Genomic DNA, 24,857 nt, shown 5'->3' with positions numbered 1-24,857 from the left:
GGAACACAGTCCCTCGGCTAAGGGGGAGTGATCATAACATATTCACTACTCGCCCGGACCCACACGCTCTCCAGCCTGCCACACGCGTGTCCTGCCTGTCAAGTGTCTGTGCTCAGGTGACTCCTAACTTTCCTTCACGGCTCAGCCCACCATGACTTCCTTTAGCTGCACCCGATGCCTAGGGCTCTCACGGCCCCCGAGCCCAGGGAGTGCTGGGGCTCACCATGGGCGCCCGCCGGAGTCCTGCCTCTGCCCTACAGATGACCGCCCTCCCCCCACCGCTTCCCACGAGCAGACATGAACAAGGCGGTCGGCGGAGTAAAGAGAGGTTACAAACTTCCCAAAACTCGGCTTCACCCGCTTTCTCACTTTGTCTAACGTGGCCGGTGAGTGCGCCTCTCACTTCCTGCCCCGATCTCTCACGACACACAACAAAAAACCTTTTTTCCCCTTCTTGGAGTCTTTGCTGGAAAAGATCACGGACTCCCCCGGCATGTGGAACCGAGTGGTTTCTAGGACATCCCCCCGACCTCACCAGCCAGGCCGTGCGGAGAGGGCGTAGTTCTGCCACTGCCCACACACACCTGCTAGTGTTCCATCCACAGAGCGACGAAGAAGGGACACTGGAACATGGGTCGTCCTCGCACCCGGTAATGCGACATTCAGGCGACAAAAGTTAGCTGTTTTCGGTTTGTTTCACCCAATTATTATAACCCAAGAGCTGACGTCATTAAGAGGCTCTAGAGAGCTACCCGGAAAAACCAAACAGTGTTTCTGTCCCCGACAATGTGACTTCTAGGTGGGGCTACACATTTCTCTTCTCTGTGACTTTGGTGGCTGACTTTTACCGTCATCTGGGTTTTACAAGAACATCTGGGGTTTGGCCTCGCCCACATGCCTGTGTGACCTTGGATGGGTCGTTTCCTGTCTAGGTCTGTGCCTCCGGCTGCAGGACGGAAGGACTGAGTCAGAGGATCTCCGAAACCCCCTCCTGCCCAACAGCCCCCGGTGTGCTAGTTAAGTGAATAAAGGGGTGAGATGTGGGATACCGCAGATAAAACCACCTCGGACCCACGCTGACATCTGCAGGAAACTGGGGAACCCTCAGCACCCATAAGTCCAACAGCCCTTAAGGACCCAGTCTGGGACACCTCACTTTGAACACATGACAGCAGCGATATAAGCTTCTCATTGTATTACATTTTCTGGGTGCCTGGGGGGCTCAGTCATTAAGCGTCTGCCTTCAGCTCAGGTCATGATCCAGGGTCCTGGGACTAAGTCTCGCATCAGGCTCTCTGCTCAGCAGAGTCTGCTTCTCCCTCTGCCACACTCCCTGCTTGTGCTCTTTCTCTCTCTCTTTCTCAAATAAATGACATTTTTAAAAAAATAAAGATTTCTAATATTCGATTTTCTAGGACTTAAGAAAACGTTGAAGAAAATAACTTTAACGTTGCTTCCAAGACTTCTGGTCCCATCTGGAAATCTGAGCCCACGCTCCTCAGCTTTCCGGCACAAGAACTTGACAACACAGTGGAAAAATATTCTACTCACAATAACAAAAAATACTAATTGACCAGGAATGCACTTCACAAGCAACAAGCAGAAACAGTATGACTCAAACCAAACACGTCTACAGAGGAACCCAGAACAGGCCTGGGACAACAGGGGAGACCGCACTCCTGCAGACACTTAAATGATGTAAAAAAAATGTATTTCCTGGGGCACCTGGGTGGCTCAGTGGGTTAAAGCCTCTGCCTTCGGCTCAGGTCATGATCCCGGAGTTCTGCTCAGCAGGGAGCCTGCTTCCTTCCTCCTCTCTTTGTCTGCCTGCCCCTCTGCCTACTTGTGATCTCTGTCAAATAAATAAATAAAATCTTTAAAAAAAATGTATTTCCCACAAAATAACCTCGAACTTTAACACAATCCCAACCAAGATCTCTAGAGGATGTGGGGAAGAAATGGACAAGATAATTTTAAAGTTAATCTCAAAAATGAAGGGTTCACAATAGTCTGCTACATTTTTAAAACTAAGAATTGTGGGGGCTGGACTCCCTCTAGCAGCATCACCATGCGCTGAGGGGTCTCACCTGGCCACACCGATCACCGGTCAGGGTTGGGACACACCCGTGGAAGAGACCAACACATCCAGGAACAGACCCAAACACACAAGAATGTAGTCTCTGAAAACGGTGGCATTTCAAAGGAGTGGGGAGAGGGCACGTTATTTATGAAATGTTGTTGGGACATCTGACTTTTTTTTTTTTTAAGTAAAAAATTAGGTTCTTCTCATATACATGAACACATGTTCAAAAAGAATTAATAATTTTTTTAAGATTTTATTTATTTATTTGACAGACAGAGATCACAAGCAGGCAGAGAGGCAGGTAGAGAGAGGAAGGGAAACAGGCTCCCTGCTGAGCAGACAGCCTGATGCAGGGCTCGATCCCAAGACCCCGGGATCATGACCTGAGCTGAAGGCAGAGGCTTAACCCACTGAGCCACCCAGGTACCCCCCAAATTAATATTTTAACATTCAAAAATAAAGTACTAGGATAAAATAAAAATTTTAATATTCTCTAGAATGTAGAAAGACTCCCTAAAAATGAAGCCAAAGGCAGAAATTGTAAAGGAAAAGACTGATCTCACTAATAAGGTTTTAATCCATCCGGATCCCTCAAAACAGAAACACACACAAAGAAGAAAATGATAAAAACATTTACAGCACCAACTCGTGGCTAAATTTAATAAAGAATTGTTACCAACTGGAAAGGAAATGATGAACACAAAAAATATATTTATTCCCCAACATAAATGGGGCAAAGAATAGCACTTTACAAAAGACAAATTAGGTTAAAAAACACAAAGCTTAGTACAGATTTTGACATTTGCCATAATGAACAAGTTACCCACTGCAGCTCTTCAGAGAAGGGAGGAGGAGAGTAGGACGCGATTGGGGAATTCCTCTTGGTTAATTCTACGAAACAAAACCAGAAGCACTGGTGAGTCCACACCGTTACTTCTAGGCCTGAGAATCCACGCAGCACGGGTGGGCAGATGCCCAGGCGGGTTTCTCCGGAGCCTGCCGCCCACCTTCTTCAACGTGCGGCTGGCACCCTGTCTCCTCCCAGCAGCGCCCCCCGGGGAACCAACCCCACCTCACGCCGAAGGCCTGGCTCAGCCACGTCCTCCCAGACTCGTCAGACCGAGGAGCGCCTCCACCCCAGACCCCCGGGCGGTCCGGGCACATCCCTGTGGCGCCCTCGTCACCAGGCCTGCGGCCAACGCCCCACAAGCGATGGGCATCACCACCATCGACAGCGCCTGCTACGTCACGAGCAGGGTAGAAGCCTCACCCAGAGTTTTTCATGCAGCCCTCGCGACGCCTCAGCGACACAGGCCTCGCCGTCTGCATCCCCAAATGAGGGGCCGAGACTCAGAGGGATGACGAGGTCTCCCGCGTCCCCTCGGCCAGTCCATGATGGAGCCAGGGACCAAACCCACTGCTCCCCCACCCTCCACACAGCGGGCTCCGTCCTCCGCAGTCTGCACCCCGAGGGCCCTGGACCCCGGACCTCGTGTGGCTTTTCCTTACAGGACATCGCTCGCCACGGGCATATGGTAAGGGCTCACGAGCTCGTGGACATTCATCGTCGCCGTGTCCGTCCATCCGTTCCAGGAAAGGAAACGGCCCTGTTCCGCGCCGGAGGTGGGTGTGCGAAGCCACCAGACGTGGGCGTGGGAAGCCGCCAGAGGTGGGTGCGCAAAGCTGATGGACGTGGGTTTGCGAAGACGCTCGGACGTGGGTGTGTGAAGCCGGCAGAGATGGTTGTGCAAAGCCACTGGACGTGGGTGTGCGAAGCCGCCGGACATGGGTGTGCGAAGCCGCCAGAGGTGGGTGTGTGAAGCTGCTTGGACGTGGGTGTGCAAAGCCACCAAACGTGGATGTGCAAAGCTGCCGGAGGTGGGTGTGTAAAGCTGCTCGGACGTGGGTGTGCGAAGCCAGCAGAGGTGGGTGTGCAACACCGCTGGACGTGGGTGTGCGAAGCCGCCAGAGGTGGGTGCGCAAAGCTGACGGACATGGGTGTGTAAAGACGGCAGAGGTGGGTATGCGAAGTCGCCAGATGTGGGTGTGCGAAGCCGCCATAGGTGGGTGTGCGAAGCTGCTCGGATGTGGGTGTGTGAAGCCAGCATGGGTGGGTGTGCAAAGCCGCCAGACGTGGGTGTGAAGTCACACGGCCTCTCCTGGGAAGCACAAGGGACGCACCCACAGGACTTCCGCCCCGTCCCCACCGCACGGCTAAGCGGGCCCGACAGAGTGACTCGCGTGAATACACGGACACGTGTCGTGGTGCTCTCTAGGCTGCTGCTTATAACTTAGAAAACAGCAGCGGCCTGATTTGCATCAGCACAGGACCGCTGCGGACAGAGCTCGTCCACGCTTCGCGACCCCTGACAACACGGAGTCAATCGCTGTGTGCGGCCATGTAAGTCATTCTAAGTTTTCTTAACAAGTGAAAAAGAAAACGCAGAGCGGAATGAAGAGCGTCACACTGCACCGACTTCTTAAGAAGAGCGCACACAGACGACGGAGGGGTACCCTGCAGCGTTCGCGGCGCTCAGGTCGGGGGAATGGACGGGACAACTCTGACTAGCCATCGTGTCCCTTGCTCGACCTCCAAAATCACGGCCCCGCACGCGTGATCGCTTCCACGAAGAGCGAAGGAGCTGCTGCTCCGCCACATGGGCTCGTCATCCACATCCGTCCTGCACTCACAGAAACGCCACGCGGCATAGACGGGCCCAGCCGCGGGCAGCCTGACGCCCTGGGCCTTCCAGCTCACCCGCTCGCAAACCGTATCCTCACTGTGAGGCTGTGGTGGCTTCCACGCGGTCGGGCCTCCTCCCCGCCGAGGGACAGACAGTGTATGTAGGTCACGCCTGCCTTCAGCACTTTTCGCTTTACTGCCAAACCCAGAGAGGGTGCTCAAGAGGCCAGTCCTGCCGCTGGTGGCTCTTCCTTACGGCTTAGCGCTAGCGGACCTTGGAGCCACAAACGCGAAGTTCACGATGGCCCCTGGAGGGCGAGACGGGCCAGGCTGCTGGTCGAGCGCAGGCTGTGGTCGTATTTCTAATTTCCCGCTTCCCTGGATCGTACGAGCCCCAAGAAAAGAGTGTCTCGCCACAAGACACAGCCTCCCTTTCATCTGCTTTTTCTACGGCAGAAGCTGACGGACGGAGAACGACTTGACCGGCAGCCTCTGCAGTCGAGGAGGAGGCAGACGCTCATTTCTGTGGACTTAGAGGCTGTTTTCTCCTTCTAGCTGACCCTTTCCAAATTTATACTTATATTTTCTCCCTACTTTTTGCAAACGATACTGATCTAAGAAATAATTTCAAAAGCCCAGGACCTAAAAAAACCTCATGTAGATGAGAGAATGACCATCACTCTGGCCCATGTCTGTCAGTCTCATGGTCCACCCTTCGGCTCCTGCTTATAAAATCGGGGTTCACCCCAGCAGTGCAGAGTCCTACCCCACGACTCCCGAATCCACATCATCATTTCCTGACCTCCAGATCTATGCACCCCACTAACTACCTACAGCCACCCCTGGGGGCCCCAGAACCCCCTCAACCTGGTTCGCTCCTGCTCCCCACCCCTCCCACGCCCCCAGCTCGGTGAACAGCACCACACCCCAAAGCCGGGCTGTGCTCCAGCGGCCTGACGTGGTCTGTCACCAAGACAAACCCTGCCTGTGTCAGGGCCCACGTGTCTCTCCGTCCATCAAGTGGTGGCCACTTATCCTCCTATTCCAGCACATTCCCCGCTGATGCTGCTCCGTGTCTCGGTGGGCTTTGTCTCCCCAGCCCGCCCCCTCCTAGGGCTACAGCACGGTCTTTCCAAAACTGAGACTGTCCCCGTCACTCCCCTGATTACAGTATTTCGGGAACCCCCCCCGCCAGCACCTGCAGGATGAAAGTCAAGCCCAGATGCAGGACGGCTATGGTCCTGCACGAGTCGGGGCTACGGGTGTCCGCTGTGGAGGCAGCCCGAGGCCACAGCCAGTGCGGGCGGAGCGTGGCTGAGGCTGCTGCTTGTCCATCTGCACCCCATCCCCCTCTCACACCCACCTGCCCTCCCCCCCTCGTCACGGGACCAGCACCTCACTCAGGAGCCCACGAACCCCACACAGCAAGATTCCTGCCAAGCCTCTCATGTTTACCACACAGCCCCGACAGAGAATGTGTGTGGACGGGGACAATCACGGGTTCGCGCCCGTGGCTGAAAACACAGCGTGGACGCGGGGACCATTGCCAGAAGAGTGAAGCCAGTCCTCCGTGTTCTTACCATCATCACCAGCATCATAAAGACGGGGGAGGGAACTTCCGGGGTGAGAGCTTCCAGCACAGGATTTTCAAAAGCAAAACTGTGCTGCACTCGCGGTAAGGGCGTACGATGCCATCACCCAATATGCAGGGCACAAATGGCGGCGGGGGTGGGGGGGGTGGAGCATGCAGCTGAGTTGCTGTATTTGGGGGGGTTAACATTTAAGCTGGGTCTTGAAAAGGGAGGATTCCGATCCCAGCACGCTGCCAAAGACGAGGGGCATTTCAGGCGGAAGGCTCAGAGACCTTCTCAGGAAGAGGAAAACACAGACACCCACACGCTCACACCTCTCTGCTCGGTATTGCTACAGAGGTGGGACTTCTGTTCCAGGCACGGCTGGAGTCCAAGCCAGGTGAGTTTTCGGGTCCCTCTGGCAGCAGTGGGAGGTGAGGACGGCAAGTGACGGCAGGCCGGCCGGCTGACAGGTCCCGCCACACCCTGGAGCGGAGAACTCAGCCCAGCACCAACCGGGCTCCACGGGCAAAGGGAGACTTCCTCTCATCGACCGGCTCAGCACCCCCGAGGTCGCCTCTGACCTTTGTGTTTCCATGCGGAAAATTCTCTAACCGTTTTTCTAGAAAGAACACGTCATAATGCATCATAAAGGAACATCCCAGTCTTGTGACCTTTCAAAATGCCATAGTGAAGAATTGTAAAGCGGTGTTTTGCTGCTGAAGACATTCGAACAGACGCTCCTGGCTCTTGCCACACAACAGAGGAACAAGATGGAGGACTCCAGGGTCCCGGGGTCTGCCCAGGACTGTTCATTAATCCTTGGAAGAGGGCTCTGCAGGGACGGAGGGACAGACGGACAGAGAATGAGGGACCCCTGGCTGGGCAAGACAAGGCACTGTCTCTGAGGCCACGGGAAGCCGTGGTGGGGCTTGTCCACACACAGCTCTCACCGTTAAGAATCACAATTTACTTTGTTCTAATTCAAACTCCTCCTAAAAATTCTGCCTCTTCTCTGAATTGAATATAGACAAAAATGTACATAAGCCTAATGGACACTTTAATGTTTCTATCAGAGGTAAAAAATAAATAAATAAATAAAAATTGAACAAGAAAAAGCATTTAAAACTTGAGGTTCTGTACATCGGGAGTTAAGTCACCTGGCTTAGTCCCTTGAATGACGTGTCTGTGGGCGGCACCGGGACCCTCGATGAATCGTTCCCCGGGACCAGGGCACTGAGCCAGTTTGCCCGTCTTGGCTGGTGTGACAGGCCCTAACCTCCAAGGAAGAATCTCTTCATCTTACTGGGCTGGGAGGGAACAAGAAGTAAATCACACTCCGTGAAACAAGCACATGCTCCGAAGCTGCTCCCCGGAAGCCCGTCCCGAGGGCGCTCGTCCTTCCAGCAAAGGCCCGGGCTGTCCCTCCTGAACGTCTACTGGAATATAAAGTGGGAAAATGAGCAACTTGACGTCAGGACCAGTGTGCTTTCAGACACGGGGACTCAGTGCTCGCTCTTCCCTGAGAAACCAGGACAACGTTCCCACAAACTCGCTCGCGCAGGGTACCAGCCCCGGGAACCACGCTCATGCCGAAGGCAGTCGGGACGGAGAAGCACGGCCCAGGGAGACCACGGTCTTCATGAGGGAGGCTCTGGGAAGGGAAATGGCCCCCCCACGGCCGCTGGAGAGGAGGCAGGAGAACAGGGGGACCCGCATCCCTAACCGCCCGTGAGTCCTCGGGCGGTCACTCGACCTCCCATCTGACAACCAGCAGATGCGGTGAGGACTACAGGGCCTGTCCCGCCTCCCATAGTGGCTACACCCGGGGACAGCCCCCCACCACGCAGAGGTCCCGGAAACTCCCGCACGGCCCCAGGGGACACGCTCCAAAGTTACAGGTGCTTTATTTTTAGTCGTGTTGATTTATTCTGAAAGTTCACGTAAAAGTAGTGGAGGGGATTTTTGTGAAGCAAAAGAGACACGTCAAAGGTCTGGAAACATCACTTCCAGTAAGAGCACGAGCTGTCACTATAAATCCCCCGAAGCATCCAACCACAGAAAATGTTAGGACTGCTTATGTCTTGGCTTAGGAAATTCAGTGAAGAATGCCCAGTCGTCGTGGCGGCGTGGGAGTTCCCATGGGCCCGGCCGGGGAGGGCCCGCAGATGGGATTCTGCTCGGCGCTCTGACCCAGGAGACGCAAGCTCCTCTCGGTCTGGTATCACCACCAGTACACGGCGTTCCAGAGCGGCCCCGTCCACAGCTCCTTTCTCCCCGTCATGCACCCGGGGTGCACCAAGAGCTGTGTGCTGACCCCCACACCTCCCACATCCCACCCGTCTTTCACACGAACTGAGACACACAGACCCAAGGCCACACGCAGACGCCCAGCGCCGCCATGGCGGCCACAGGAGACAGCTGGGGAGCGCACGGCACCTTAACTTGAACTCGCAGTGTCCCCAAACCAGTGCTGGGACAAGAGCAAGTCCCAGGTTATTCCCTCCCAGGACTGGTGTCAGTCAACCCTTCACTCACAAACACCAAGTAAAAATGTCACAGCATCATATGAAACGATTTCTATTTTTTTTTAAGATTTTATTTATTTGACAGACAGAGATCACAAGTAGGCAGAGAGGCAGACAGAGAGAGAGGAGGAAGCAGGCTCCCTGCTGAGCAGAGAGCCCGATGCGGGGCTCGATCCCAGAACCTTGGGATCATGACCTGAGCCAAAGGCAGAGGCTTTAACCCACTGAGCCACCCAGGCGCCCCGATTTCTATTGTTTTAACAAAGATTTTTATTTACTAATTAGAGAGGAAACAGGAGCAGGGAGGAGAGGAAGAAGCAGAATTCCGGCTGAGCAAGGAGCTCGATACAGGACTCGATCCCAGGACCCCAGATCCTGACCTGAGCAAAGGCAGATGCTCAACCAACTGAGCCCCCCAGATGCACCACCTTTATCACTAAGGAAATTACAAGGGTGTTAGGAACTCTGTGCCAGAAGCCAGCGCCAAAGACCGAATACATGTATTTTGTATAAATCACAGATCCATGAAGTCTATCAGTAATAAAGGAAATGCAGCCCCGAGGAGAAATAAAATGGGGGTTGCCCATGGGAAGCAGGTGAGTGGGAATTACAGAAGGAAGGAGTGAGGTTTGGGGGGAAGTTAGGAAGGTCTGGAAAAGGCAGCTGAGCTCAGGAGTAGCAACCACCGTTTACCGAGTGCCGAGCCCACGAGGGACCACTCAAGGGACGTCGCACAGATCCGAGCCCGTCTGTCCTCTCAACACAAACAGTGGGGACCACGCTCATCCGCACTTGTCACATGAGAAACACGTGTACTTTGAGGCGGTAAGTAACTTGCCTGAATGGTAAGACCTAGACTAGCGCTTAGTCAGCCTGACTCAAAGGTGCTAGACCACAAGACACTGCCTGCGAGGGACACATGAGACCTCTTAGTCCCCGAGAAACGGGGGGAGCAGAGTTCACAGTGGTGCCCACAGGATGCTCTGGGAAGACAGCTCAACGGCGGCGCGCATGATGCAGCCCAGCCAGGACCCTGAGCACCAGCGGAGCAATGACCGTGCCCTGAGCGCGCGGCAGACACGGCCCCCCGCGAGCTCCCCCACGGCCGTCCGCGGGGGAGGGGACTGAGGCCCAGAGGCTGTACGTGACCACCCCTGTCACACAGCAGAATGAGGTCAAATGAGGTTTATTTGCTTCCCATCTACCTTCTTGACAGCTGGTAACCTGTCGTCCGGCACACGCCTCTGGCTGAAGCAGGAGTTGAGGAGGAAGCATAGGGAGGGCCCAGAGGGCGGCCTGGACGTTTCAGGGCTATCCGGTGTCCCTTCTTCTGGCAAGAATGAGCCAGCAGGAACCAGGGTCTGCCTGGGGATACAGATCTAGCCAGGGCCCAGGAAAAGTCTTCAAGAGCAGAGAGGACCTGCCCCAGAAGGTATTTTAGGATGGTCAGTATGTCCAGGAAGCCAGTCCAAAGTTTATTCCAATGGAACAGATCTGAAGAATCGAGACTGTAGCCAAGATTCCCCCCAGGCTGGAATGAGAGACAGGCGGTAAAAACCGTGCAAAGAAAGATCCAGTGATATTGGAAAGCCGGATGGGTGGAAAGGAGACGAGGATGATCCTATGTTCCAAACCGTCGGTGCACAGGAACGGGGGAAACACACAGAGCGCGGTAAGGATGAACTCTGACGTCCTTGGGGACAGTGGGACATCTAAGTGGCAATGAAGTCCTGAGCGGGGCAGCACAGAGCCCTGGGACAGGCTCGCACAGATCTGTCTCAGCGAGGACCACCGGCTCGTCCGCTCTGCGGCGATGGGACCCGTCCAGCCTGCCTCCCGCCCCGACCCTCCACGGCTCACACACACCGGGCACTCGGTAAATACTTTCTGAACGAATGTTATGATCCGATCTACTTTTATTCGGCTTATCCTCAAGGATATCATGACTCTGTCCAACACCTCGATGAAATTCACACCCACTCTCTTTATTCTAGTCTTTCCAAGGCCGTGCATCCTATTAGAGGAAGGAATGAGGTCCGTTTAACGGGAATTAGTTTCAGTGAACAGAGGCTCACCCACCCAGCAGCACGGACGGCGAACAGCGAGGAGACACCGCACCGGTTACGCTCGTCACGAACGTCCCGCTCGATTACTCTAAAGGTCGAGGACGAGAAAGTCTCCCTTATGATTGTTCATTTAAGTTACATCTCTGGTGCCCACATAGGTATGACTCCCCAAAGAGCCTCCGGAAAGAGAAATAAAACAGCAGCACAGACAAAGTGACAGCAGACAGCTTGCGATATTCGACAGAATTTCAGAAAGGGGGCGTCTGGGGGGCTCAGCGGCTTCAGCATCTGACTCTCGGTTTCAGCTCAGGTCTCAATCTCAGGGTGGTGGGATCCAGCCCCACATCGGGCTCCACACTCAGCGGGGGTCTGCCTGAGACTCTCTCTCTCTCTCTCTGCTCCTCACTGCCCCCACCAAAACAATAAATAAATCTTAAACAAAAAAAAAAAAAAGAATTTCAGAAATGTCCGAAATGAGCAGAAGCTGGTCACGACAGTACAGGCGAGTGCAGACTTGGGACTGCCCAGTGTCCATTCCGCACGTTCCAACGCATGCGTTTCTCCCATGCGAAGTCACCACAGGACACCAGGACCAGTGGTTGGAGCAGCGCAGCAGGAGCAAACACGCACCCTCCTTCCTGCTCCCAGTGAGCGGCCCAGGAGCTGGCTTCATCCACGTGCAGGGCTGCAGGGACCAATTTGGGGGATGGCTACTTGACCCAATTTAGGTCAGTGAGAAGAGCAGGATTTTACTGGTAGACTTGCTCCCTTCTGCCAGGAACACGAACGGCAAGGCTGCTGTGGAACCGGAAGCCGCCACGGGCCACCACGGGGCACCACGGATACCTGGAACGGAAGCCAACCCAGGTGAGGGCCGAGTCGGAGCAGATCCTGAGAGCCCTGACGGAGCCATATCAAAGCTAGCCCTTTTGGGGATTTTTCAGTCTCTGAGCCAAAAAAATCCCATTTTCGATTACGTCAGGTTGAATCAGATAATGCACTTTCCCTGGAAAGACTCCTGGCTCACCTCATTGCCCGAGCAGCTCTCCCTCTGAGTGCAAGTTCGGGAAGGAGGCGGCCCCTCCCTTCCCCCAGCCATCTCTTTGTGTTGCCCGACACACGATGCAAGCAAACCCAATGGGACATTTTTAAGAACTTACGAGGGTAAGGACAGACACGACAGCTCAGTCTTTCCAAGCCGTGATAACGCGGGCAAACCAGAAGGAAAAGGGCCATGAAAGCCATGCCAGGACGGATGGTCTGCGCACTAGTCAGCTCGTCCCAGACCCCGTGAAGCGAGGTTCGCAGCTCGGCCCCAAAGCTGCCGCACGCCACGCCGCTGATGCCGAGGAAACCCACGCGCCTGCTCCAACATTTCTACCAACAGCGGCAAAGAGCCTCCCCCCTCAGACTGGAGGCCACGAAGCCAGATCGCAGCCTCTCTACCTTTACAACCCAGAGCACAAGCGTCCGCCGAGAAGAACACACGGGGAAGCAACCCGTCCCGTCACTACAGCGTGGATAAGCGCGGCGGAGGAAGGCAGGAAACGAACCGCCTCCCGGGGGGATGTCTGTCTGCTCCGGGCCAAGCCCTAAACCTCCATGTTCTCAGCGCGCTCTCCCGTTTCCTGCGGTACCTGCATCCGACAGGCACTGCCGGCTGGGATACTTCTCCGTTCGCGTACGTCTCCCCAGTTAGAGGGTGACCCCCTGGAACCCAGGACCTCATCCTTCCACACCTAACAGTGTCTAACACGATGAAGATCCTCCGGAAATGTCCCTTGGAAATTCTCAAAATATAATGCCCTTGGCTAGCAATGAACTGATAGTACGACGAGTAAGTCCGTCTTCCTCGCTCACAGTTAAGAGCAGTTACTACCTGGGACGCCCCGGTGGCTCGGTCAGGAGAGCCTCTGCCTTTGGCTCCGGTCGTGATCTCCTGGGATCGAGTCCCGTGTCGGGCTCTGCACTGAGTGCGGAGCTGTTCGAGATTCTCTCTCGCTCTCTCCTCCCCCTGCACCCCACCGCCACGCTGTGCACTTGTGTTCTCTCTTTCAAATAAAAAAAAAAAAGTTGACTATTTACCAAATAGCTATTCTGTGCCAAGTCATGTGCTCAAAACCACACGTAAATGATTTAGTCATTGACTTGGACTGAGTTCATCGTGACGGGAAATGCATCCAGATTGAGAGGGAAGATCACGTCTCCTCATAACTCTTCCCACTGCCGAACCTGAACAGAAACAGAACAATGGCGTACAGGTTCAGGGCGACACGCCTGGACTCAACCTAGGGAGGGCGCTCCAGAGTGGGCCAGGGCGTTTCAGCAGGGACACCTCCACGAGGCAGTGTGGGCACGGGAGGGGCGGCCACCATGGAGTAGACAGAGCTGGACGTCCGGGGACCCCGTCAGCCTGCGAGCGCACAGCAGCAGCTGCACTCAGTCTGAGTGACGTCCAGGCTCAGCTCTGAGCCTGGCTCATTACCACCCCCTTATTGTCTCCTTGTCCTCAGTGTCTGTGGCCTCTCCCCGTGCAGACACATGGCCGTCCTGCGATGTCCGGGTTCCAAGCAGACGGCAGGGCTGGGTGATAGAGGGGGAGCTAAGGTCGCCAAGCAGATGACACCCCCACCGCGATGAGCCCTGACTCAGTGCCCTCCCATCCCAACCTGTTGCTTTGGTGGGTCATGGTGTTGGCCGGAAGGGAGCAGAACTAGGGAGGCGACCTCACAATGCTGCCCTGCGGTTCCTTGCAGCCGTGTAAGGTCTTAGTCAAACACACACTTTCAAGAAGGTCTGAACCAGCGTCCGACAAGCTAGTATTCCCAGCTTGTTTTGCTTTCAGCTCTCCAACTGCTTGTTAGCCATTAAATCTCCCATGTGGCTGCTGGCGAGGGGAGAGCATGTGCAAAGGTCCAGCGGTAAGGAAAGCCGGCAGGGCTGGGAGACAGACTCAGAGTGGCCAGAACCTGGGTTTCACAGAGCGGGGCTGGAAACAGGTGAAAACAGATGGACGCGCAGCGCCAAGTTGGGAAGAGCCTCATAAGGAGGGTTCACGCCGCCCCCCACACTGCCCCGGGACAGCAGGAGGTCGCTGAGATGCTTGAAACAGGGCGGAGAAGCGATCAGATATGTGTCTCGGAAATCTCGTCTCGTATACTGTGTGGACAGCGGACCGACAGGGAGGAGCGGTACGAGAAGAGACAGGAGCAGCCACGAGGAGGCTGTGTGCACAGCGCGGGCAGCTCAGACTGCCGTCCCGAGGAGCGGACACCCTCAACAAACACTTAGTAGGGACACCAGGAGGACTTGGCCACAGACCGCGTGAGGGACATGAGAGAGGTTGGCACGGGGGAGTCAAGGACGATCCTGAGATTCCTGGCACGGCCGGGCACGAGGCTGACGGCACCAGGCACTAAGAGGGACACGCGATGGGCCAACGGGGACAGGAGTCAGCCTGGAGCAGCCTAAAGCCAGGTGACATCCAAGAGGAGATGTCGTCCAGAAGGCAACTGGTTGGTCTGAAGTTGCATCAGAAAAGCCCATTAGCATTAATGTTAATGTGCTCATTAATATACAGAACATAAGGGAGGTCATGGGAAGTGATGACATTCTCCGGGGGAAATGTCCAGTCTGACCCCGGGTAAGGGCCAGAGTGGGTACACAGGCACCCGTTCCCAGATGCCTTACTCTCAGCTTACCGGGGGCATCTCGCCCTGAGCCGCATGATCAGGGCATCTCGAAACGGAAGTGCCACACCGTCCGTCCCCATAGGGAAAGCGGCCCCTACGACCCGCACATCACCATCGGGTCACCGTCTGCCAGCACCCTGGGATGCCGGTTCCAATACCGCAAGCACTCACCTGTCGACAAGGCTTCCTCCCGAACCTCGTCTTCTCTGGGCTGATGAATGTTCCAGGACGTTTTGGGAAGCGCGGAGATTTCCTCGGGCGAGGCCAACCTTACCATATCCATGTGATTGCTCTGGAACCGGTACCGCGGGATGAAGCAGGTTTTGCCTCGCCGGAAAATGTCCTTGATGATCTCCTCTGTCTCGATCTCGTCCGGCATGCTCAGGAAGATGGAGATTCTCTTGGACTTCTGATACTGACTGTGGGCCATCACCTAAATGGGAAACAGCAGTCACATTGATTCCCCAAGGTGACACTTCCGAACACCAGTGGCTACCCCTTTGCGGTTTTTACCCCTTCTCCCTTCTCCCTCCGCCTTCTCCAGCTTCTTGAAATACAAGTCACCAACGGAGAGCAGAGCGGCTGAGGGGGCCGGGAGGGCCTGCGTCCTGAAGCCCAGGGCTTGGTTCTGAGCCCAGCAATGACCTCTCTGACCTCTTGCCAGCTTTCTCACACGCCTGCTCCAGCAGGAGTGACAACTCGTTAAAAAGTCACCGTCACCTTACAGAATCCCAAGCCTGCTGTCCAGCCACCTCCGGTCACCCTGCACACCGCCCTGAGCATCCCCGCCTGGCCTCTACTCTGCACCTCGGCTCCCACGAGCTTCCTCACTCCCTGGATCGTCAGGCTCGCATCCCCTTAAATTCTGCCCGTTTTAGCCAACTCAGGCGCTCGCTTCCCCTGACTTCGGCAGAACACTAAAACACTTAAGAGTGTGCGGAACACTTACTCATGTATTATCTGGCTGATCACTAACTGTCTCACGAGTCCCAACGGCAGTATTGTGACCAGGCGGTAAGCTCCCGGGAGCAGGGGACAAGCCTGTCCTTCTTTAGCTCTGACGACCTCTGTCCCCACCTCCTACAACTCTCCTGTCCAGATGTTAAAGAGTTTGCCGAGATGGGAGGAGGGGCTCTTGGAGAGGTGCAGTCCTTCTAGAGACAAGTACCAGGTTGCGAGAAGGCCCCCAAGTGGGGAAACGCCATCATGCTCAGTTTCATCAGGCCTCAGAGCAGTTAATCTCTGAACTGCCCCAGACTCACGAGTCGGCTCTCAGCAACCCTTCCTTTCCTGTTCCTCTGAGCTAAGAAGACAGATACAGCAACCCTGGCCGAAAAACAGGTCTGGCAGAAAGACCGACACAGAGAGCCAGGTCAGTCCTAACAGAAAGAAGCACGAGCGTTCAGCAGACGGAGCGCACCAGACTGCGGCCGGGGAAGCGAGCTCCATCCTCCCGGGAAGTCACATCACTGCTACGAGGCCTGATAAAAGGCAAAATGAAAAGAAATGTGACCCCCAGACCCTGGGAAGACCTGCGGCTCCTGGCACCCAGGTGCTTTCTGAGAAAGTTACGTGTCTGTCCTGTCTGTTCTCTTTAAAGAGAATATGAAGCACCAGGAGCTGAATAAGCAGAAACAGAAATCAGTTAAAATTCAGTGCGAGACTGTGCATACGCATTTATCTTCCTTGTTCCTGACATCTCATTTATGTGACAATAAAGAAGCACAAAAAGAGAAAACCATTATGGTACCGAGAACAGGAGAACAGACACTTGACTAATTTCTGTGAGACGGAGAGGAGATGGGGCGGTATTTCCAGACCAGCAGCAGTAGACACAACAGGCAGATGACGTGGCTGTGGGGCTGGCAGAACCCCTCCCCCCAGAGTGACTGCAAAAGACAAAGGAGATCCCGGGAGCTGTCATACCTTCATTCATAAACACAAGTCCACAAGGAAGGTTCAGCAAACATTTTAGAACGTCAAAACACAAAAGAGAAGGAATAAAAGGGGGAAACGGAGATAATTGAGAGAATGGGAAATTTTTAAATTCTAATTAGTTTTCTCAGACAAATTCAAGACAGTTGCATCTATAAGGTAACAACATGCTATGGAAAGAAAGCAATCCGAAAATTGAGAAATGATCATTGAAAATTAAAATTAAGAATACCAACATTTTAAAGTTCAGGAGAAAGCCTTAAAGTAGGAGAAAAAGACAAAGAAATGGGGAAAGTAAAAAAGAAAGAAAGAAAGAAAGAAAGACAGACACTCTTAAAAGACACAGAAAGCCTGTAGGATTTTCACTAGCTGATTCATAGGAATTGCAGAAAGGCACAAAGGAAAAGAAGTAATCGAAGATATAACAGATAAAGATACCAGTCTTCATATTGAACGGAGGTCATGGGTGCTAAGGAGAACAAGCAATATATTTTTAAACTTGAAATTCAAACCAGCAGTGAAATATGAGGGTAAAGACTTTTTCTAATATATAAAGTCTTTAAAAACTTACCCCCATAGATATTTCTAAGAACAAAAAAAATTCCTTGATAATATACTCTAGTAAGATGGAGAGAAAGAAATCCAACCAAGAAGACACTGGGTTCGGGCAGCCCAACGAAGAAGCGGGGTGGGAGAAAGTCCAGGCTGTGCACTGGGCCACAGCAGAGGGAGCAGGGGCCTGGAGTGCTCTCAGGAAGAAGACTGATTTATTTAAACAGACAAAATGAAAAAGAATCTACTGGTAAAATAAAGGCATATTCTTGTTTTGCCAAAAAGGAAAAATAAAAGTCATCAGAAACTCCTTGAAAACTATAGAGCTGCATTAGAAACGTAGACTCCAAACAGGAGCAGACTAAAGCCTGTTACGATTTTGAGCAATTTTAGAGTGTAACGCAAGAGAGTTCTCAGCAGTGACACTGGAAACATTCTCTGCCTAGCCACACACATCTAGTGACACAGAATCATACATCTTTTTCTGATAACCATACAACTTGGTTCTACAGTGAATACTATCTATGTAATCAATACACTGTAAATACTATTCCCTGAAACTCCAAATTTGGAAATCAGCCACTGAAAATGCTCCGTAGACTCATTCTAATTACAAAACAATAGAAATATTATAAAACTTGACAATTTAAGAATGATGATATAAGGGTCAGAAGCTGACAGATGGAACAGAAGACAGGTATAGGGCACTAATGTCCTTATTTAGTTGGGGAGTCAAGATATGACACAAAGTTGAATTTCTTCACCATACATTGCTTTTCCGATAAATTTCTAAATTATAAAAAAAAAAGGTGCTGTGTCATGAAGAATAAATGTGCATTGTGAAATACGTTATTGAGAGAATGGCATCACTTAACACCTTTGTTGACTGTGCACTACGGCAAAATAGTGTTCTAATCCCAGCACCTGGATGTCTCCAGCCATGACCCCCTGGTTGGTCATGAAATCAACAGTAGGTTACAAGCAGCTTTTTTTTTTTTTTAAGATTTATTTATTTGACAGAGAGAAATCACAAGTAGACAGAGAGGCAGCCAGAGAGAGAGAGAGAGGGAAGCAAGCTCCCTGCTGAGCAGAGAGCTCGATGCGGGACCCGATCCCAGGACCCTGAGATCATGACCTGAGCCGAAGGCAGCGGCTTAATCCACTGAGCCACCCAGGCGCCCCTACAAGCAGCTTTTTAAATAAAACAGAACATATTGAAGTTTACTGTATATAGTAAGAATTGTGAAACCCTGGACTGTGAAACATTTCTTCGGTATGTGCATCTGTAGGGGGGACAATGTACCGAGCACGGAGGGTCCTGGGTCTGCTTTTCAACGTTTCTCTCTACTCTGATGCCAGCTCTGACCTGTCCCCTGTTCTGTCACTGGTTCTGCATCTGCATAGCTACTACTTCCACACGGAACTTCCGAACTCTCATCTTCCGCAGACAGAGAAACAACTCATCCTCGTCTTCCCCGTGCCTTTCCCACGTCTGCTCCAGGCCTTGTGCGCCTCCTGCCTAGTGAGGTCAAACCCCCATTCTGCAAGCACAGGACTGCTCTCCTCTGCGGGACCCGCTGAGCTCCACCCCACCTGTTGCCAGGCTTGCGCGGCTTCTCAACTGCGCAGACTCCCGTTTCCCAAAATGCTCGCACAGGCTTCTCCTAAAGGCTGCCTGGAAAGCGCGTGCAGGGCGCCCGACTGGCTCAGGCCGTGAAGCACCTGACTCCTGATCTCCGGGGTGTGAACTCAAGTACCACTTTGGGTGTGGAGATTAATTAAAAACAAAATCTTAAAAAAATTAAAAAAAATAAAATGTGGGGATGCCTGGGTGGCTCGGTGGGTTAAGCCTCTGCCTTCGGCTCAGGTCATGATCTCAGGGTCCTGGGATCGAGTCCCGCATCGGGCTCTCTGCTCCGCGGGGAGCCTGCCCCCCACCCCGCCTGCCTCTCTGCCTCCTTGTGATCTCTGTCTGTCAAATGAATAAATAAAATCTGTAAAAGTAAATAAATAAAATTAAAGGCGTCGGAGCCAGGATCGACGCGGACGGCGGCGCTGCGGAGGCCGCGTCCCCTGCACCTGGGCCAGACGGTCCCCGCGCCGCCCACGCCCCGCCCTCACCCACAGAACCCATCAGCTACGGGGCCCGGCGCGTCTCCCTGGGGTGCTCCCTCGCTCGGGGTGAGCACACGGGGGACCCCGCGCTCCCTCTCCCTGCCGGCGCCGGCGCGGGGACCCGCGGGGACCTCGCCCCCGGGAACCGGTCGGGGACGGAGCGCGAAGGCCGAGGCAGGGCGCCGGCGGCAGCTCCTGTAGGGACCGCGGGGAAGTCCGCGCCGGGGGCAGAGCTGGGAGGGCGCAGCCCCGCCCCCGGCCCCGCCCCGGCCCCGCCCCCCGCGGGCTCCCCTCCCGGCGGCGCGCGAGCGCACAGGTGCACGCACGCGCACGGCACCCCCGGGCCGGCCGCGCGCTTCTCCGCCCGCGTCCCCGAGGCGACTGGACTCTGAGCCGCGCGTCCTCGCTGCCCGGGACTCGGGGACCCCTCGGGGCTCAGGGCCCGCGCTCAGCGCGCCGGAGCTTCCTGCCCCCACCCCGCTCTCACTTCGGCCGCTGTCATCCGCCTCCACCCTCCTCAGCCCTCCTCAGGCCAGGACCCCCTCGCCTCACGCTCCCCCCGGCGGAAGGACGTGCGCGCCCCCGAATCGCCCACGGAGAAACGTGCGCGCGCCCGGCGGGTCCTCCTGGAGCCTGCGGAGGGACGTGCGCGCGCCGGCCAGCTGCGCCTGCGCAGGCCGTCGACCCAGAGCCGCCCGGCCGTCCGGCGAGCGTGGCGGTCCGCTGCGGCGGTCGCCCTCCCGGTCTCGTACCTCCTGGGCCAGGAGGCGGGACTGGCGCAGCCGCTCCTCGGCGCTCATCGCCCGCAGACGCTGCTTCAGCTCGGCCCGCAGGCTCCGCTTGGCGCTGCTAACAGCCGCCGCCGCCGCCATCTCCCGGGCGCCCCGTGTTCGTCCCCGCTTCCGGGTCGCGGGCGCCCGCCCCCAGCACGCCTCCCGCCGGGGACTCCGCGTGGCCAGGGCAGGGTCTGAGGTCGGCCGGGTCCGGGGGAGGGTCCGGGGGAGGGTCCGGGGGAGGGTCCGGGGGAGGGGCGGCCCCGGGGAAGGGGGAGGGTCCGGGCGCAGTGAGGCCCCGGGCGGGGGAGGAGTCCGAGGTGGGCGGGGGACCCCCCAGTGGGTGGGTCCGGGGGAGGGTCTGGGGGAGGGGCCGGGAAAGGGAGAGGTTCTGGGCCCAGTGAGGCCCCGGGCGGGGGGGACGGGGGGGGGTCCGAGGTGGGCGGGGGACCCCCCAGTGGGTGGGTCCGGGGGGAGGGTCTGGGGGAGGGTCCGGGGGAGGGGTGGCCCCGGGGAACGGGGAGGGTCCGGGCGCAGTGAGGCCCCGGGCGGGGGAGGAGTCCGAGGTGGGCGGGGGACCCCCCAGTGGGTGGGTCCGGGGGAGAGTCTGGGGGAGGGGCCGGGGGAGGGGTGGCCCCGGGGAAGGGGGAGGGTCCGGGCGCAGTGAGGCCCCGGGTGGGGGCGTCCGAGGTGGGCGGGATACCCCCCAATGGGTGGGTCCGGGGAGGGTCCGGGGGAGTGGCGGCCCCGGGGAACGGGGAGGGTCCGGGCGCAGTGAGGCCCCGGGCGGGGGAGGAGTCCGAGGTGGGCGGGGGACCCCCCCAGTGGGTGGGTCCGGGGGAGAGTCTGGGGGAGGGGCCGGGGGAGGGGTGGCCCCGGGGAAGGGGGAGGGTCCGGGCGCAGTGAGGCCCCGGGTGGGGGCGTCCGAGGTGGGCGGGGGACCCCCCAGTGGGTGGGTCTGGGGGAGGGTGAGGGGGGTCCAGGGGAGGGGCGGCCCCAGGGAAGGGAGAGGGTCTGAGCCCAGTGAGGCCCCGGGTGGGGGGGTCCGAGGTGGGCGGGATACCCCCCAATGGGTGGGTCCGGGGAGGGTCCGGGGGAGTGGCGGCCCCGGGGAAGGGGGAGGGTCCAAGCGCAGTGAGGCCCCAGGGGAGGGCCCGAAGTGGGCGTGAGACCCTGGGAGAGAGTTAGGCCTCAGGGCCGCCCCGGGGAGGGTCTGGGCTCCGTGCGTCCCCAGGGAAGAGGGAGGGTCGGTGGAGGGGGACTGTGTCCTGCGGGGGCAGAGAGCAAGCGACCGCCTGTGGCCTGTCCTGGGTTCGGGGAGGGGGCGCGGCCGGCCCCCGTGCTGGCCTAGGTTGCTGTGATTGAGCCTTGGACCCTGACCGGCGCACAGGGGTCGGCGAAGAGAAGTACACAGGGTGCCCAGACCTGCGGGTTAAAGGGAACATGATTGTTGTTGGGTTTTGGTTTTTTGGCAAAAACACTTTCCTCTCTTTTTCTTTCCCAGCGGGTGGGAGGGAGCCGGTTTGTAACTGAGCGACAGGACAGACCTCTGAACAGGACAGACCTTTGAAGCGGCCGGTGCCTTTTGTGCTCACCTCTGGAGAATTCCGGACTCGGAGTAAGTGCCCAGTGAGTGACAGGGTCAAGGTCCAGCGTGTGCTCGCGGTTGGGTGCCGGGCCCTGGGGCCTCCGGAGCAATGAGCAGATGGAGACCCTGAGTTTCCTCGTCTGCAGGTGTTTACCTGGACTGGGAGGAAGGAAGACTGTAATCCCAGGGACTCCATTGGGGAAAGGCTCGTACCTTCTAGATTGACCCCTCGCCTGTTGACAGCAGTGATCCCATGGAAAGGTGAGGGGGTTTGTCATTTAGTAGATGAGGAGCCTGAACTGTACAATAATTAGAAGTTGAGAAAATTTAGTGAGTTTTGTGGTAATCAGTTTTACCGTTTACTGAAGTTCCTGTGGGAAAACAAGCATTCAGGCATAGCCAGTGAAACAGAAGATGAAAGGCCACCCGGAACTGGCCCTTCCAGACCTGAAACATACGGTAAAACCCAGCGTAACTGCAACAGTTGGGGATTGCCACCCAGTCGAACAATGGAATAGAGCAGAAGCTCAGAAATAGACCTGAAGCCATACAGCAGCGTAGTATATGACAAAGATGGCATCTCAGATCACGGGGCCAGCACCATCTGTGTAATAAGTGGTCCTAGGAGAGTTGGACAGCCATTTCTTAAAAGGTAAAATTATGTCCATATCTCTCACCATATATAAGAAAAAACTCCAAACGGATGAAGGATGTCGTGTACAACCTAAGACTGTGGGAGAGAGGGCGCTTCCCCCACAACGGCAGTGTGGGAAGGGCGGTGAGAGAGAAGACTGGTAAGTTCGACTGCAGACGAGTGTCTTGTAACTTTGCGCGGCACATACACAAAAGACCACTGACAAACGGGAGGAGATACGCGCAGCATAAACCTCAGACAAAGGGTGAGTTTCTTTTAATAAAGAACTCTTTAAACGTTGGGTTCCAAGGCAGTTAGGCCAGAAAAATAATAACGGGCAACCAGCCTGCAAAGAAAGAAGTAAAACTTCTCTGCAGACGGCATGACCACATGTACAGGGAATCCGGAGGAACCCATCAGAAAGCTGTGAGGACTAGTACAGTGGGGCTCGGCGAGGTCACAGGATAGGAGACCGGCCTCCTAGCCTGGCGCGGTTCACACGGGATGCGTTGCTGGTTCTTCTGGTCCTGCAGCAGCTTCTGGCCTTTGGATTCAAATTAGGACCATGGCTCTGGAGATGTTGCTGGCTCCAACATCACATGCGCCCGTCCTTTATAAGTGTGGAACCAGCCCTACTGGTTCCTTCGAGCTACACACACAGCTGACCCTCAGACAACATGGGCATTCGGAGCACTGACCCCTGCATAGTCACCTCTCCAAAAACTTAACTACTAATACCCCACCAGTGAGGGAAGCCTTGCAGACCACATGCACAGTTGATGAACATCTAGTTTGTGTATGTGTTGCAGACTGTGCTGAGGATATAGTGAGTCAGGGAAGGGACTGTTGTAAGTCATGAGAGAAAATACTTTTATAGTACTGGACCGTATCAGAGAAAAATCTTAAGTGTAAGTGAACCCATGCAGTTCCTGCCTTTGTTGGATATTGATCAACTATATACTTATATATAAAACAGGAGATAATGTAAGTAGGAGATTTATATGTATATCTCATATGTTATCAAATGCCTATAATAATAGGTGTATATAATAAGATGTAAGTTATACATAAAAAGACTATATGTACTGATTGATTCCCTTTCTCTAGAAAAGCCCAATACAGATTTTTGTAATAATCCAGAGGGTCTCAAATTTGAAAAATAATTCCATTTGCAATAGCATAAAAAAAAATACTTAGAAATAAGTTTAACAATTGTTAGAGTTCTGGAAACTACATGGCATTGTTGAGAGAAAGGAGGCCTCTATAAACTGAAGGACATCCCATATTCATGGGTTGGAAGACTTACTATTACGATAGCACTGCTCCCTAATCTGATCTGTAGAGTCAACGCAATACCTGTCAAACATGGCTTTTTTGCAAAAATCAACAAACTTATTGTCATGGTAAAACAAGATACCCAGAATAACCAAAACAGTCTTGAGAAAAGAGAACAAAGTTGGAAAACTCACAGAACTGAACTCGAGAAGTTAATACAAAGCTACAGTAATCAAGGCAGCGTAGTCCTGGGGTAAGGAAGAGCAGGACAGGTAAATAGCGTAGAATCGAGAGCCCAGAAATAAACATTCACACTCACGGTCATTTGATTTTCCTGAGAGAGAGCCAAGATGCTTCTATTGGGAAAGGATGGTTTTCTCCAACAAACAGTGATGGGATGTGGAAAACAAGGAAGTGGGATCCTTGCCTAACACCATAGTCACAATTTAACTCAAAGTAGATCAAAGGCCTAAAGGTAAGTGCCGAAACAGAACTCTAAGAAGAAAACGTAGGCGTACATGTTTATTTCCGTGGATTAGGTAGTGGTTCCTTAGTTGTAGCACCAGACCCAAGCAACAAAAGAAAAATAATCCGGACTTCATCAAAATTAAGCATGTTAGTACGTTAAAGGACATCATCGCATATACGAGGGAATTAAATCGGGAGTATGTAAAGAACCCTTACAACTGAGCTTTAGAAGGTAATCTAAACAGGCCAGAGACTTCAGTACAGACAAGTCTCCGCCTAAGATGGCTACAAAGGACGGAGTAAGATAGCAGCATCCTTTGTCCTTAGAGAACTGCAAACCCAAACCACAAAGGGATGCTGTACACGCGTGCATGCACACGCACAAACACACACACACACACACACACACACACACACACACACGGCCATAATCAGAAAACACAGAGAGCGTCGGCGAGGGTGTAAAGGTGAGAGTCCTCCTGCTCCTGGGAACCTGGGACACTACAGCGGGCGTGGGCTCAGTGACAGAGGCCACATACTGCACAGTCCCGTTTGTATGAAATACCCAGGACAGGCAAATCCACGTAGACAGCAGGTGAGGGAGAGGTCGCCCGGGGCTGAGGCGGGAGTACGGGGCTTCTGTTTGGGGTGATGAGAATGTTCTAAAGTTACACAGAGAGGCTGCGAAGCACTGTGCGTAAACTAAAAACTGCTGACTTGTGCATTTTAAAAGGGTGATTTTAATGTCCATTACATCGCCATGAAATAAAGAACAGCAGAAAAGAAATCTACACGTATCCGCTCATTTCTGAAAGAAAAAAATGCAGTGTACATAAACTGTAAACAAACATGGCATGGGTGAGGGCATGGTGGGGCAGTAGTAAGGGAGTAGCC

General features: G+C 54.6%; 1 protein-coding gene and 2 long non-coding RNA genes across 4 annotated transcripts in view; 2 read left to right on the top strand and 1 right to left on the bottom strand.

Moving 5' to 3' along the window:
- Positions 1–20,206, bottom strand: part of LOC309866551 (5-formyltetrahydrofolate cyclo-ligase-like) — a 35,456-nt gene extending 15,250 nt beyond the window's left edge. The window contains exons 1-3 of one of the 2 annotated variants that reach the window (XM_082734384.1): positions 19,978–20,206; positions 14,795–15,056; positions 8,921–11,777 (exon numbers count right to left, since the gene is read on the bottom strand). In XM_082734384.1, the coding sequence (XP_082590510.1) occupies positions 11,656–11,777; positions 14,795–15,056; positions 19,978–20,097 (504 nt within the window). In that variant the 5' untranslated portion in view covers positions 20,098–20,206 and the 3' untranslated portion in view covers positions 8,921–11,655. Of the gene's footprint in view, positions 1–8,920; positions 11,778–14,794; positions 15,057–19,977 lie in introns of those variants that run through there. The other variant, XM_082734383.1, reaches the window with a different exon arrangement.
- LOC309866558 lies at positions 6,169–7,455 on the top strand. The gene is made up of 2 exons (XR_014312744.1): positions 6,169–6,737; positions 6,964–7,455. It is a non-coding gene; the product is annotated as an uncharacterized lncRNA (long non-coding RNA).
- LOC309866555 lies at positions 20,078–24,750 on the top strand. The gene is made up of 3 exons (XR_014312741.1): positions 20,078–20,197; positions 21,503–21,847; positions 21,955–24,750. It is a non-coding gene; the product is annotated as an uncharacterized lncRNA (long non-coding RNA).
- Positions 24,751–24,857: the final 107 nt, after the last annotated feature.

Source organism: Mustela nivalis, assembly GCF_964662115.1.
Source record: "Mustela nivalis genome assembly, chromosome: 6".
In the NCBI taxonomy this organism is placed as follows: domain Eukaryota; kingdom Metazoa; phylum Chordata; class Mammalia; order Carnivora; family Mustelidae; genus Mustela; species Mustela nivalis.
This window is presented reverse-complemented; position numbering and strand designations above follow the sequence as displayed.